The 13,928-nt window shown below is 43.9% G+C and overlaps 1 protein-coding gene across 1 annotated transcript; it reads left to right on the top strand.

Moving 5' to 3' along the window:
- The first annotated feature begins 299 nt into the window (after positions 1-299).
- Positions 300-4,988, top strand: LOC142462459 (histone lysine acetyltransferase CREBBP-like). Its single transcript, XM_075564356.1, has 2 exons — positions 300-445; positions 4,226-4,988. Exon 2 carries the CDS (start codon positions 4,278-4,280, stop codon positions 4,677-4,679), a length of 402 nt encoding a protein of 133 aa, XP_075420471.1. The 5' UTR covers positions 300-445; positions 4,226-4,277; the 3' UTR covers positions 4,680-4,988.
- The last annotated feature ends 8,940 nt before the right edge of the window (positions 4,989-13,928 follow it).

Here is a 13,928-nt window from a genome sequence, read left to right as displayed (position 1 = left end):
GATGAACAACACGAAGCTGTTCTCGATCCCCCACAAAGTGCAGCGGCCTGGGACGAAAGACGCTGTGGCCGTGGCCAGGAGCAGCGTTCCGAACATGGGGTTCGTGCGCCCAGCCGAGCGGGGAGGTCCCAGCCCTGGAACCAGCAACGCTCACACTCCGCTCCGCTGGGGGGACAAGGTGCTCTTGAGGAAGGCACGGAGGGCGCCAGCCTCACCCCGCCCCAGAGCTGACAACGTCCACACCCGAAAGCTCGGCCTTCGGGCTCACGCGCCTGCGCATTCCCCCGGCGAGGCGAGCGCGGCTCCGACGTGCGACGCGGGGGGCGGAGCCGGCAGCGTCTGCGCGCGTACGCGCAGTCCGACCCCGGACATCTTAGTTTCCTAAAGCCGAGGCTGGGGAAGGTCGGCGCTTGCTTCGACGCGTACTGGAGAGCGCGGTGACAAGGTCAGTACGTCTCCACTTCCCCAAGGCGGTCCCTGGGCAAGGTCGAGGTGATGAGCCCTCCCCTGCGGGTAACCCCGTTGTGTGGAAAAGAACCGAGGAGGCCAAGTTCACTGACTAAGCCGTGGCCAAAGCTCGCTTTCCCCTCCCCCACCCCCCACCTGCAGGATTCAGGTCCAGCACCGCGCTGCTGGGGCCTCAGTTTCTCCTCCAGGATGCGGGGCTGGACTGGGGAGGGTTGATGCCCCTGGAGCTGCGACGTTTTTCCTCTCAGACTAGGGAGTGCCCCACCCAGGCCCAGCTGCTGTGCGGAAGTGGGCTGCAGGCCCCGAAGCCACCGCGCCCTGTGGCTTTCACTAAACAAATGCGTTGGTCAGACTTTTCAAATAATTACCTTTCAAAATGAGAAAGAAGGTCTTTTGCAGGATGTGTACCCTTTATCTCTGAGGCCTTCCCTCTTCCGGTTCCTCTGCCTGTATCTATAAAGTTTCCAAAGCTTAGAAGCTGTGGTTGGAAAGCATTCGAAGTTTGGAGAAAATGTAGGTAAAACCAACAGGTAATTTTTGACAAATGAAAATGTAAAGACCACTCCTCTTCTCATGCCCTGGAGTGGCTTCCAACTCATGGACATGTGCACAACAGAATGAAATACTGCCAGGTCCTGAGCCTTACCCACAGTTGTCATATACGAACCCATTCTGGCAGCCACCGTGGCCATCCATTTCCTCAATGGTCTCTTTTTTTTATTGCTCTTCTACTTTACTGAGGAGCCCTGGTACCTTAGTGGTTACACACTGGGCTGTTAATCTCAAAGTCAGCCTTAGGAAACCAAGGAAGAAAAAGGAAGCTTTTTATTCCTGTAAATAGTTATTGGAAGCCCACGGGGCAGTTCTACCCTGTCTCTTGGGTTACTGAGTCAGAAACAACTTGTTGACAACAAGTTTGGTTTGATTTTTCTTTGCCAAGAAGGATGATACTGGGAGGAGGCTCAAGGTTTCAAGCCTCTCCTCTTGTCCCAGTGCAAGAAAGTATTTAGATAAGGGACAGCATTCAGGCCAGAGTCAGAGAAAAGGTTTGAATTGTTACAAATGAGTTTATTAAAGGGATACTCAGTAACACTGAAGGGCCCTCAGCTAATCTGAGGGCTCCCTAGGATGGAAACTAGTTTGTTTTGTTTGTTATTGAATACTTTTATTGGGGTTCTTACATTTCTTATCACAATCCATCCATGCATCCATTGTGTCAAGCACATTTGTACATATGTTGCCATCATCGTTTTCAAAGCATTTTCTTTCTACTTGAGCCCTTGATATCAGCTCATTTGTCCCCTCCCTCCCTCCCTCATGAACCCTTGATAAGTTATAGATTATTATTTTCATATCGTACATTGTCCTCTGTCACCCTTCACCCACTTTTCTTTTGTTCATCTCCCTGGGAGGGGGTAATATGTTGATCCTTGTGATCGCTCAGAAGCTGAAGTTTTGATCCCGCCGTTTGCTGACTTTTCCTTAGCATACCTGCCCTTACTTTACAGGTGAGCTGGTGATGAATGTGCACCCCAGAGTTCTGGGTCTGCCTTTGTCACCAGGTCCAAAACTGAGGGATAATTTAACCACTGCACCGGGGTGTGTGTGTGTGTGTGTGTGTGTGTGTGAATATTTTGCCATTCTCTGCCCACATCCTTTCACCATCTCTCTTCTGTTGAAGGAAATGTGTCCTCTGTGCTTTCTACCTTCTCTTGTGTTTGCAAGGAGCCCTGGTGGTGTAGTGGTTACACATTAGGCTGCAATCCAAAGGGTCAGCTGCTCCAAAGAGGGTGAGAAAGACAAGGCTTTCTACTCCCATAAACAGTCACAATCGTGGAAACTCATGGGGGCAGTTCTACCCTGTCCTATAAGGTCGCTATCAATTGGCATCACCTCACTGGCAGTGAGTTTGATTGGGGGGTTTGTGTTAGCAAGCTGAAGTGATAAAGAAAATGTACCTTCATCTCTCTTTTTTGCTAGAAATTCTTTCCATCATCAACTACTTCCCCTTGCCGAGACTCTTGTCAACCTAACTGTCCTTTCCCAGAGACGGATCTTTCCTGATAGCATGTCAAAGTACAGGAGGTGAAATCTTGCCATCCTAGCTTCTAAGGAGTATTCCGACGGTACTTCCTTGGAGACAGATTTGTTTGTTCTTCTGGCAGTCCACGTTGCTTTCCGTATTCTTCACCAGCACCATAATCCAAATGCATCCATTCTTCAGTTTTCCTTTGTCATCGTCCAATTTTCTCATACATAAGAGGCGATTGAAAATACCATGGCTTGGGCCAGACGTCTGGCACATTAGTCCTCAGTGATATTGTGCTCTTCAACCCTTTAAAGAGGTCTTTTGCATCAGATTTGCCCAGTGTGATACATCTTTTGACTTCTTGATACTGCCGCAATGGGCATTGATTGTGAATGAAATCCTTGTCAACTGAAGTCTTTCCTGAATTTCTCATGTTGTTCAGTTGTAAGGATTTTGGTTTCAGTATGTCAGAAAAATACACTTTGCACAACTTAGTTTAACTGTCAAATGAGCACAAGTCCATATGTTGAGAATTAGTAGGAGTATTGAGAAAAGTAGCAAGTTGGGCTTAACTTTGGTCTGTCATGTATTACATGAATGAATAAGGATGAGCTCCGCTTCTCGCCACAGTGGATTAGTGGTAATGAATACACCTGCCCCACCGACCTTACAAGATCATCGTGCTGAACATCATCAACGAAGGAGAGGGGAGTTCAGGAATTGTTACTATCATTATTTGGTTGTTCAGGGAAAAACTTTAAATAAATTGTTTTATGTTTCAATACCTTCAAGTAAATGTTTTCACTAACAAGCTTCAGGGTACTGGCCAACTTTTAAAATTTTATCCAATCCTGGGTATTTGCCAGCTAGGAAAAAGTAGGGAAAGGCCTTGGAGCAGAAGATGACAGTGTCACCTAATGTGACCCTGGGCAAACTATCTAGCACAACATAGAAGGCGGCCCTCTCACTTCCCCATGCAGCCATCTCTGGCCATCGGCCTCTCATCAGTAAGCTATGAATAATAATAATGAGAATTACCATATTGATTGCTTTCTGGGCCTGTACTATTTTCAGCATGGTGGATGTAATATGTCATTTGCTTCGCACAGTCCCTCCATGGGGTAGATCTCTGTGTCACAGAGGAGAAAACTGAAGCATAGGAGTCACTTGCCTAGGAACCCAGCTAGTGACTGGTGGAACCAAGGATGAATCCCAAACCAGATGGTTCCAGAGTCTCTGCTTTTGAACTGCAAAACAGCCCCTCCCTATGGGAGGACGGGGACTAAATGCAATAATGTACACAAAGGGCACCTGCCTGGTAGTGCCACGGTGGTGCTCTATGAGTTGGTCCCCTCCCCACTGACATGAGGAAAGGTGAAGTGCAGGCCATAGTGCAAACAGACATAAAAGGCAAATTTGTGCATGCTGTTGACCAGTGAGACAAGAACTTAATTCTGAGAAAAGCCCAGAACCTTTTGGGTATACTTCGCTACAGGAAACTGCATGTCACTATCCAGTTTGTTTGTTTTTTCCTATGATTCATGTCTATTTATAGGCTTCTAAATAAGAAATGCGGGTTTCCCTAGATGGAGAAAAGCTTTAACCTAATGTCACAAAAAGTTGAATTGTTTTGAAGTGTTGGGGGTCTGGCATGGGGTGGGGCTTAGGAGCAATGCTGCCACCTTGCAGATCCCATGTTGATACTTAGCCATCCCTTCTTGTTTGAAGGACTGGGACCTGTGCATCAACTGGGACAACACCTGGAAGCCACTGCCACGAGATGGGCAGGGAGGGTAGCAGCCCGGGCAAGCTGAAGTCCAAGATCCCCCAGGAGTCACGGCACCTGACCATCCAGCGCTGCATCCAGTCACTGGTGCACGCCTGCCAGTGCCACAACGCCAACTGCTCGCTGCCGTCCTGCCAGAAGATGAAGCTGGTGGTGCAGCACACCAAGGGCTGCAAGCGCAAGATCAACGGCGGCTGCCCCGTCTGCAAGCAGCTCATCCCCCTCTGCTGCTACCACGCCAAGCACTGCCAAGAGAACAAATGCCCTGTGCTCTTCTGCCTCAACATCAAACACAAGCTCCGCCAGCCTCACATTCAGCAGGCCCTGCTCATGCGCCAAACAGCACCCAAGCAACCCCCAGACACCACAGCCCACCCCCCCAGAAACCACCCTTAACCCCTAATTATCCATATAGCTCCACATGAGACCTCAGCAGCTCATGCTTTCACGACAGCCACATGCTTCGCACCTCCCCAGCCAGCAGGTAGCCACACCCGCTGGCAACTAGGTATGCTTTCAAGCCCCAGGCCCCAGCTGCCGCATTTCAGTCCCTAGCTTCGCTTCGCCAGAGATCCTCTACAGCAGAATGATTTTATGTAAGCCAGGCAACAATGACAGTAAAATTCAAGAAGATTCGATCACTGTATATAATGATAATATGCCAGCTCATTTCTTAGATTATTAAACTGTGCAACACACAAAAAAGGTGGTCCTTGAATATGTTTATATGCCATTAACGGGGGTTCTATGAAAAATGCTGCTATCTGCATTGTGTTTGGACTATGCATGTTTCTTTTTTTTTCCTATTTCTAAAGTATGCTTAAAATTGATATTTTCACATATATTCCATTCTTTTAAGATCCATGTAAAAATGTTGTAAGGTATTTATGTTTTGTTGTGTTTAGAGTCTGTCATTAGTCATACATGGCTTTGGTTGTTTGCTTGGAGGTGGAAGGCCCAGGACATTAAGCACACTGGTAGGGCCAGGGGCAGCTAGCAAGCCAGCCCAGGGCCTGGTAGCTTGTTTGAAGGGCTTGCTCCCCAGAGACCATGACAGTAAAGATAGTGCTGGCCCCACACATTTGAGGCTCATGGGTTCTACATCTACAACATGATGGTTTGACACAGTACTTGAGCTCCTTGTCCACTTCTGTCTTCTCTGCTCTAGCTCAGCTCCCCGAGATCGACCAGAGAAGGGGAGGGCCGCCTGCAGCGTTCTCAGCAGCCTGCCTTCCTGTGCATGCACCTCATGAATGGTGAAACTAGAGGAGGGCTCTGGCTTCTCGGGTTGTAATACAATGGGAGAACCGGACTGTGGTTCCAATCGCTCATCCAAGTGGCAGGCCTGCCTCCTTTATGGTCTTTTCAAAATACTTAATCTTTGGAATTTGAATTTGAGGAAACTAAGAAATTGGAGGGGTATAAAATTGGAACAAGGCATCCTATTTTGAGTCCTAATAATGATTTAAACTAGATGTCCAAAATGACTGATTAAACCAGATGTGTGTCGGATAGGACAGACCACTGGCCCTCTCACCCCAGGAAGGAATAGCAGGACCTCCTTGCCCCCAGAGGAGGTCAGCTGTCCCTATCAGCTAGCTCAGTTCATGAATATTCATATGTCAGTCATCTTTTCCACTCATGGGCAGCTCTGAGGGCAGTGTTAGAACCAGAGGGGAGGGAGTGCCTGTGCATGTCAGTGCTGATGGGCACCCTCCCCCAAAAGGGGTGCAAGTGGAAAGCTATTGCAGGTTTTTCTAGAAGTAACGGTTTTGTGCACTGACTACCTCTGGGTTCCACATCCCAAGCCTCCATCCTAAAATCCTTTTTAGATGTAACTGCCCTAGCTGGTCTTTCTCGGGGAGTTTGGCTAGGACAGCTAAATCGAATCAGAGAATAGGGCTAAGGGTGTAGCCACCGGATAGCTCCATAAGAAAGCTGGAGAGTGAGTCCCAGTGCCATGTCTCATGCTGTGTATTTAAATGTTTGTGGAGAAACATGCCAACCAACAACAAAAGGTCTTGCCCAAGGTTGAGTTGCTTCTTTGTTGGTGATCAGAAAAACCTGAAAATTAGTATACTCTGAAGATGAGACTTCTAGCCCAAGAAGGCCGAAGACAGGATATGATCAAGGCCTATATCTCACACCTCAGACTAAACAAACTCAAGTGGGATAACCCTATTTGTAAAACCTAGAACTATAAAAGATGATCAATGAAAAAGTAGGGACAAACTTAAAAATCAAAAACCAAACTTCCATCAAATCAATGCTGACTCAGTGACTTCCTGTAGGGTTTCCAAACTAACTGTTCTTTGACTAGAAAGCCCAGTCTCTCCTAAGGAGATGCTGGTGGTTTTGAACTGCCAACCAAATGGATCGCAGCCCAATGCATCACCACTACACCACCAGGACTCCAGAGACAAACTGAGGGACCCTAATATATGGTATAAGTACACTATTCAATATAACTGAAAAGACAATAGAAGATAAAATAGTTGACTGTGACCCACAGACTGAGGGAAATTTTTAGAATGGCATACCAGACAAGGGACTAAGCTCTAACATCTATAGAAAACTTACGTACCTGAACAAGAAAAACAGAACACAAACTAAAAATGGGCATAAATAGACATTTCACCCAAAAGATATCCAGGCAGCCAACATAAATGAAAATAAACTTGTAATAATGAGTCATTTGAGAAGCAAATCAGACAAGGAGATGCTATCTCAACCCTGCATTAACAGCAACATTGAAAAAACAACCTGCTGGCAAAGGGGTGGAGGGACTAGAGCCGTCCCTTACTGCTCGCGGGATTACAAAATGGTAGCGCTGCTGTAGAAAATGGTATGGTGCTTCCTTTAAAGGGTTAGGGAAACCATATGGTCCAGCAACTCATCGACTGGTATCTAGGTGCACACGCATGTTCATCACAGTGTTGTTTATCACAGGTAAGAGATGGGAATAATCTAAATGCCCATCAGTTGAAGGATGGATAAATTATGTTATACAGAATAGAATACTATGCAATGTGAAAAATGATGATGACTCCGTGAAACACCTTATGATATGAATGAACCCGGAAAGCATTATACGGTGAAATGAACCAATCACAAAAGACAAATATTGTATAAGACTGCTACTATAAAAAGTTTTTTAAAAAAGAAAAAATGCTTTTAAGCTAAAAAAACATTCTTTGAAAGGGGTAGGAGAGAGGGAGGGGAAAGTTCCTGGCTAGAAGCTAGATGCGTTAACTTGGGTGAAGGGGAAGTCAATATACAGAAAAAGAGAAATTGTAGAAAATGAAGATGAATACTGGGAGGAGAGCAGAAGTAAAAGGCAGCAGAGGTAAATACTGTTAGGAACACAGTGCTACGACAGAGACCTATGCAGTGATGGAAAGAGGCAGGATGGAAGGTAGGAAGTACAGTGGAGTATACTCAAGAATATGAGGGAAACCCCCCAAATGGAATTTGTTTCCCGAAAGTTACATTTTTTTTTTAACAAAGCAACCTTATCACCTTCAAAGTACGCTCCATTACACTTACTACATTTGTCAAATCTGTATCTCCATTCTTGGAAACATTTTTCAAACTCATCTGTTTGCATGACAGCACCTCCCTTGTTTTTTTTCTTCACCTCTTCTACTTAGTCAATTGCTATCCTTTCATGTCCTTCTTCATTCACAGAAACAAAAAAGGAATCTAACAGTGAGGTCAGGTGAGTAAGGGGCATGGGGCAAGAGAGGCTTACTGTTTTTTGCCCAAAACTGGGACACAGATGGCTGCATGAGCAGGTGCATTGTCATGGTGGCAAAACCAGTTCCCGATCAGCCACAAATCAGGCCTTTTTTGTTGCACGCTGTTACACAAACTTTTCAGATCCTCTAAATCAGGGTTCTCAACCAGCCTTATGCCATGACCCTTTAACACAGTGCTTCATGTTGTGACCCTCCCCCAGCCATAAAATTATTTTTGTTGCTACTCCATACTATAATTTTGCTACTGTTATGAATCAGGTGACCCCTGTGAAAGGGTCATTTGACCTCCAAAGGGACCCACAGGTTGAGAACCACTGCTCTAAATAGAAAGCTTGATTAACAGTCTGACCCAGTGAAACAAATTCTAAATGTGCTACAAGTGGACATTTTCATCCGTTTGGAAAATTGACGGATATCAGAACGAGGTTTGTCATCGATTGGCATTTCACCCTTTTTGAAATGAGAAAATCACTCATGCACTTGAGTTTTCCCATAGTGCTGCCCTTCTAAGCTGCATTCAACATCACAACAGTTTCTCCGGCATTTTTCCCAAGCAGGAAACAAAATTTCACAGCCATGTATTGTCCTCTTAGATCGGCCATCACAAAAAAATGAGGTTTGAGTGAAACTGCTCTTATGAAAATATTCACTGTGACTAGGGAGAACCTTCCCAGGTGACGCCACTGAGTGCACTCACTCCGAGTGAGTTGCGTCCCGGGGGGTGGCGGGGGAGGGTGGAGGGGAGTGGTGCATACTATGAAAGCTCCAGCGCAATTCTGGTTTTTGTATAACAATATTTATCGTCATTCCAAAGATATCCATAAATGTGATCGAACATAAGAGTGCATAAAGTTATGAATATTTATACATATATATTTATCTTCGTTCCAAAAATATCCATAAATGTGGTAGAACATAAGAGTGCATAAAGTTATGAAGCTTGTTAGACATTAACAACCTGAAGGGAATGAGTCACTGGGCCGGAGGACTCAAGATCCTAGTCTCAGAGAACAGTGGGTAAATTGGTATACATAATCTACAAAGACAACATTCTACATCCTACTTTGGTGAGTTGCGATGAGTTGTAAACTCATGAGCAGCCATCTAAGGTGCCACCATTGGTGCCATCCTGACAGGAAAGGAAAGTGAAGATTGTCAAAGGTGCATGGAAACAATTAGTCCAAGGGACTAATGGACAGTGTGAACATAAGTATGCACCACCTGGAAACAAGAGCAATGTGGCACTTGACTACCACTGCCAACCGCTTGGGAAGGGACCCCATAGGAGATCCTGGATAAAGCAAGAGAAAAGTGTGGAACAAAACTCAAAATTATAAACATTAAAAAAAGACTAAGCTTACTGGTCAGACACATCATGGTGGAGCCCAAACTATAACCCTCCGTCACCCTTCAGGTATGAAAAGGAACTTGCTGACAACAATAAACCAAAACAAACTTCCACCATCAAGTCAATCGACTCAGGTCTATCAGGAAACAATAACACTAATGAGGTATGCAAACCTGAGAATAATTCATCATCTGAGATGAAAAGGACATTTACCCAAGGACAGGTTTCAGAAGAGTTGGGAAAGTAGAGATGGAAACAGGCACCATGGGGAGGAAATGGATACATGTTACAGAAGGGATTGCAACCAATGAGACGAAACAAAATTCTGAAGAATGGAAAACTGATCTGCTCTGTAAACTACCCAATTAACAATAACAAGGTTTTTTCTATGTGATAAAGGAATCTCTATAAAAATCAGTCAATAGTGGAGGAAGGGTGGGGTGGAAAGGGGGAGCTGATTACAAGGATCTACATATAACCTCCTCCCTGGGGGACAGACAACAGAAAAGGGGGTGAAGGGAGACATTGGACGGTTCAAGATATGACAAAATAATAATTTATAAATTATCAAGGGTTCATGAGGGAGGGGGAACGGGGAGGAAGGGGGGAAATTTAGCTGATGCCAGGGGCCTACCTGGAGAGCAAATGTTTTGAGAATGATGAGGGCAACAAATGTACAAATGGGCTTTACACAATTGATGTCTGTATGGATTGTGATAAGACTTGTATGTGCCCCTAATAAAATGATTTTAAAATAATCAGTCAATAAATAAAATACATCAAGGGTAAAATATATATCAAATCATTGCAAAGAATATGATGCAAATTGAGTTTGAAGGTTAAAATAATGTTTTATTCATTTGAATTACCTAGGTAAAATTAAAATCCACTATTATGCAGTATATAACACTATTCTTTAAGAAAGGAATTCAATACAATTCAGAATCAAAAGGGAGACTGATGCGAGCACTCCAAATCAAGACTTCCGATATAGATGGTGGCTATGTTAAAGTGTGAGGTTAAAGCTCCATTGTGGATCCAAAGGAAGGAGCCTCTGCATCAGAAATGTAGCCTGTCATTCCTTTAATTCTCCAGTGTAACTTGAGAGCATTATTTGGAAACCAGTATCAGAGAACAATGGAATTTTACTCACTGAAGGTTCTACTTGCTGTTTTGGAAGCTGGGTCCACAAAAGATCTCAGAACAGATACTCACTCAGAATAAACTGGGAGAATCACCCATGTCCTGCAGCCAGACCAGGAGGGTCTCCGTTATGTGAGACTAGAGCTACCCAATTTCATGACTACTTTGTAACATCTTAAAAACTATTTTAGAAACATATAATCAATTGGATAGACTCTCATTCAATTGTATAACCATTTATGTCAACCAGTTTTTAATTTTTGCAAAGGTTCCTTAAATTTTCTTCTGAAAACTCCCTGAATTGTCTCCTGGGATCATTCAGTTTCCAATCCTTTGGGTCTTAATGTTCTCAAGTTCTGAGTTGCCGTACGTTCTGTCCCACACGGCACTCTTCTCTGCTGGGTTCTATAGTACATTGCAATGGCCACACAGAACTCACACGCAATGTTCACAATTATGGGGTTTGTTGTGGAAGTTAACAGGTTACATACAATTCAGGTGGAAATGCTCAGGACTGAGTCATTCAGTTGGGACATGTTACAAAGTTCTTTTTAGAGCTGCTAATAAATGCCCAAAAGGCACCCCACCCCAAAAATCTGCAACCTGAAGGCACTCTGGCTCCAGCTGGGTGGGTCAGCAAACCCAGCTCCACAAATTACGACCCAGAGGCATCCCACTCCACAAGCCAGACTCCTACCCCAAAGCACTCGGCTTTCCAGCTGGGAACTCCACTGCTGTCTCCTGCACTGGCTCCTCCTGCTACTGTGCCGTCTCCTTTTTCACTCCTCTGCCGAAGCTGTCTCACAGATCAAGAACATTCTATGCACGGACATCTGAGTCCAGAAGCTACACTCCACCTCTGTGTTGTTGTTCCTGGTAGGGAGATCCCCTTCCCGAGTCTGAAATGCCTTATTTTGTATGCAACAGGATGGCAATCGCAGTGAAGCTTTTCACAAGCACTCACACTGAATCCTGTCAGTATCTTCCCCCACCTTTTCGCCCAGACCCATCAGGAAAGCCATTGGGTAGGAGTTAGAGACTAGCTGGAAGACCCACATTAAATCAGTAACTCTCCTGCACCTTACCTCTCGTAGGAGGCTTGGTTCTCTAGGAAGCAAAACCAGTCACACACACACACACACACACACACACACACACACACACACATATATATATATATATATATGAAGGAGGTTTTATTAATAAAATGGCTCACACCGGTGTAGGAGTCGGTAAGTCCAGTCTGGTTCGCCTGTGGGTCAGCTATTAAGATGAAAGCTGTTCTTGATTTGTGATGCAGGAAGCAGGAAAACAAGGAGGAAGGTCACAGAGCTAGTGGGTGCAGGGATGGATGAATCCAAGGTTGGCAGGACAGATGGCAGTCTCTGAAACAGTAGACAGCTGGGTGGGCCATTACCTCAAATTCAAAGAACTGGAGGACAATGAGCCCAATCCAGACCAACAAGAAGTGAAGAAGCTCTCCACAGTGTCTCCTTATATAAGAGTAAACCGAACCAATCTCGGAGATCTATGTGTAACCACCTCTCTGGGAGATGGGCAGTGGGGAGGCGGGTGAGGGGAGACGCCGGGGAGTGTAAGATAAGATATAATAATTATTTGTAAACTATCAGGGGACCAGGGGTGGGATCGGGGAGGGAGGGGGATGGGGGGAAAAAAGGGGAAACCGAGCTGATTCCAGGAACCCAAGTGGAAGGTGAATTATGAGAGTGACGAGTGCAACGAATGTATAAGGGTGCTTTGCTCAATTGATATATGTACAGATTGTGATAAGAGCCTTATGAGCCCCAATAAAAAGATTTAAAAAAAAAAAAAGAGTAAACCATACCCTTACATGGCACTCCATCCTAAGCTTCTTACAATTGCTTGGCTGCTCACAGCAAATCTCTTCATGGAAGTGATTACATGGTGCTATATCACATCATAGAGAAGGCCTCAACTGCCAAACTGCTCAGAATCCTGGCCCAACCAAGTTGACACACTTTCAATTACACAATCACTTTTAACTTTTCATTTCAACTCTCATTTTGCTGTGCACACACCCCACTCAGGGGTCCCTGAGAGACACTCCTTTTTGCTGCGTAACACAAGTAATTCAATTTCAATTAATTCTATATTTTGGTCAAATTCTATGTCCAACATGGTGAATCAAACGTAGGTTACTTTAGCATCCTCTGGGGAAACAGATGAATCACAGGGGCCTGTGCTGGGCCAAGGAGGTGCCAGGAAATCTGCGTTTTAAGAAGCATCTTGGCTTTACAACATACTCTGTGAGTTAGTCTTTTTAATTCTGAAACTGTTTTGTGACCCAACTTATGGTCTACTTTGAGAAATGTACTTTGTGCTTTTTAAAAGAATGTATGTTTTACAGATGTTGGGTGAGGTATTCTATAGTCAATCAACATGTTTCAGGATAGTTTTTAGATCACCTGTGTTTTGATTTTTTTCTTTGTATAGGTCTATCAATTTATTATTAATATTTCTGACAATGGTTGCAGAATTGTATTTTACCTCCATATAATTGTCAGGTTTTGCTTGAAATATTTTGAAGCTGAGTATTTACATATTTTAATTCAGTTTCCTAAATTGTCCCTAGTATCATTTTGAAATATCTTCCTTTTGCTCCAGAAATACTTTTTATTTTAATGTCTATTTTAATTAAGATTAATATAGTCACTCCAGCTTCCTTTGCTTCTCTTCTGTATGGGATATCTTTTCTGGTCCACTTAATTTCTACCTACTACCTTTTTCCATAGCATCTCAAAGGGAACATAAGAATAATTCTGATTTTTTACAGTATAATTGTACTTTTTAGTCCATTAACATAAATTATAATCATTGATGTCATTGTCTTGTATTTGCCCTCTTTTTCTTTTTAACCTGTGTAGTCCCTTTCCTGCCTTCTGGATTAAGTATATGTATATCTTTTTAGAACTAAGACTTATGCATCTAATTTTTTTGTGTTATAATTCTTGTTCTGTTTTTAAGTGGTTGCTTTAAGGATTGCAATATGCATCCTTAACTTTTCAGTCTATTTAGAGTTATGGCTGTAATAGCTCATAAAATGTAGAAACTTTATAACTATGTAGATGCATTCCCTTCCTCTCACCTGGTCCTTTATGTTATATTACCATATAAATGGCGTGTACACATGTGATAAACTCCATGACACAGGGTTTTCATTTTTGCTTTAAACTTTGATATGCATATTAAAGAAAGGAAGAGAAAAGTACTTTTCTATGGACCCAGAGTTACCATTTCCAATACTGCATTCCTTCGTGGAAATCCTCATTTCTGTCTGCTATTTCCATTCAGCCTGATGAACTGGAGCGTTCCTTGTAGTGCAGGTGTGCTAGTTAAAACTCAGTGTGTCGCTCT

The sequence above is a fragment of the Tenrec ecaudatus genome, chromosome 12 (genome assembly GCF_050624435.1).
Source record: "Tenrec ecaudatus isolate mTenEca1 chromosome 12, mTenEca1.hap1, whole genome shotgun sequence".
Taxonomy (NCBI): Eukaryota; Metazoa; Chordata; class Mammalia; order Afrosoricida; family Tenrecidae; genus Tenrec; species Tenrec ecaudatus.
This window is presented reverse-complemented; position numbering and strand designations above follow the sequence as displayed.

Excerpts from the sequence above, each read along its gene's own strand:
- LOC142462459 (XM_075564356.1), top strand. The coding sequence starts at position 4,278 with ATGGGCAGGGAGGGTAGCAGCCCGGGCAAGCTGAAGTCCAAGATCCCC.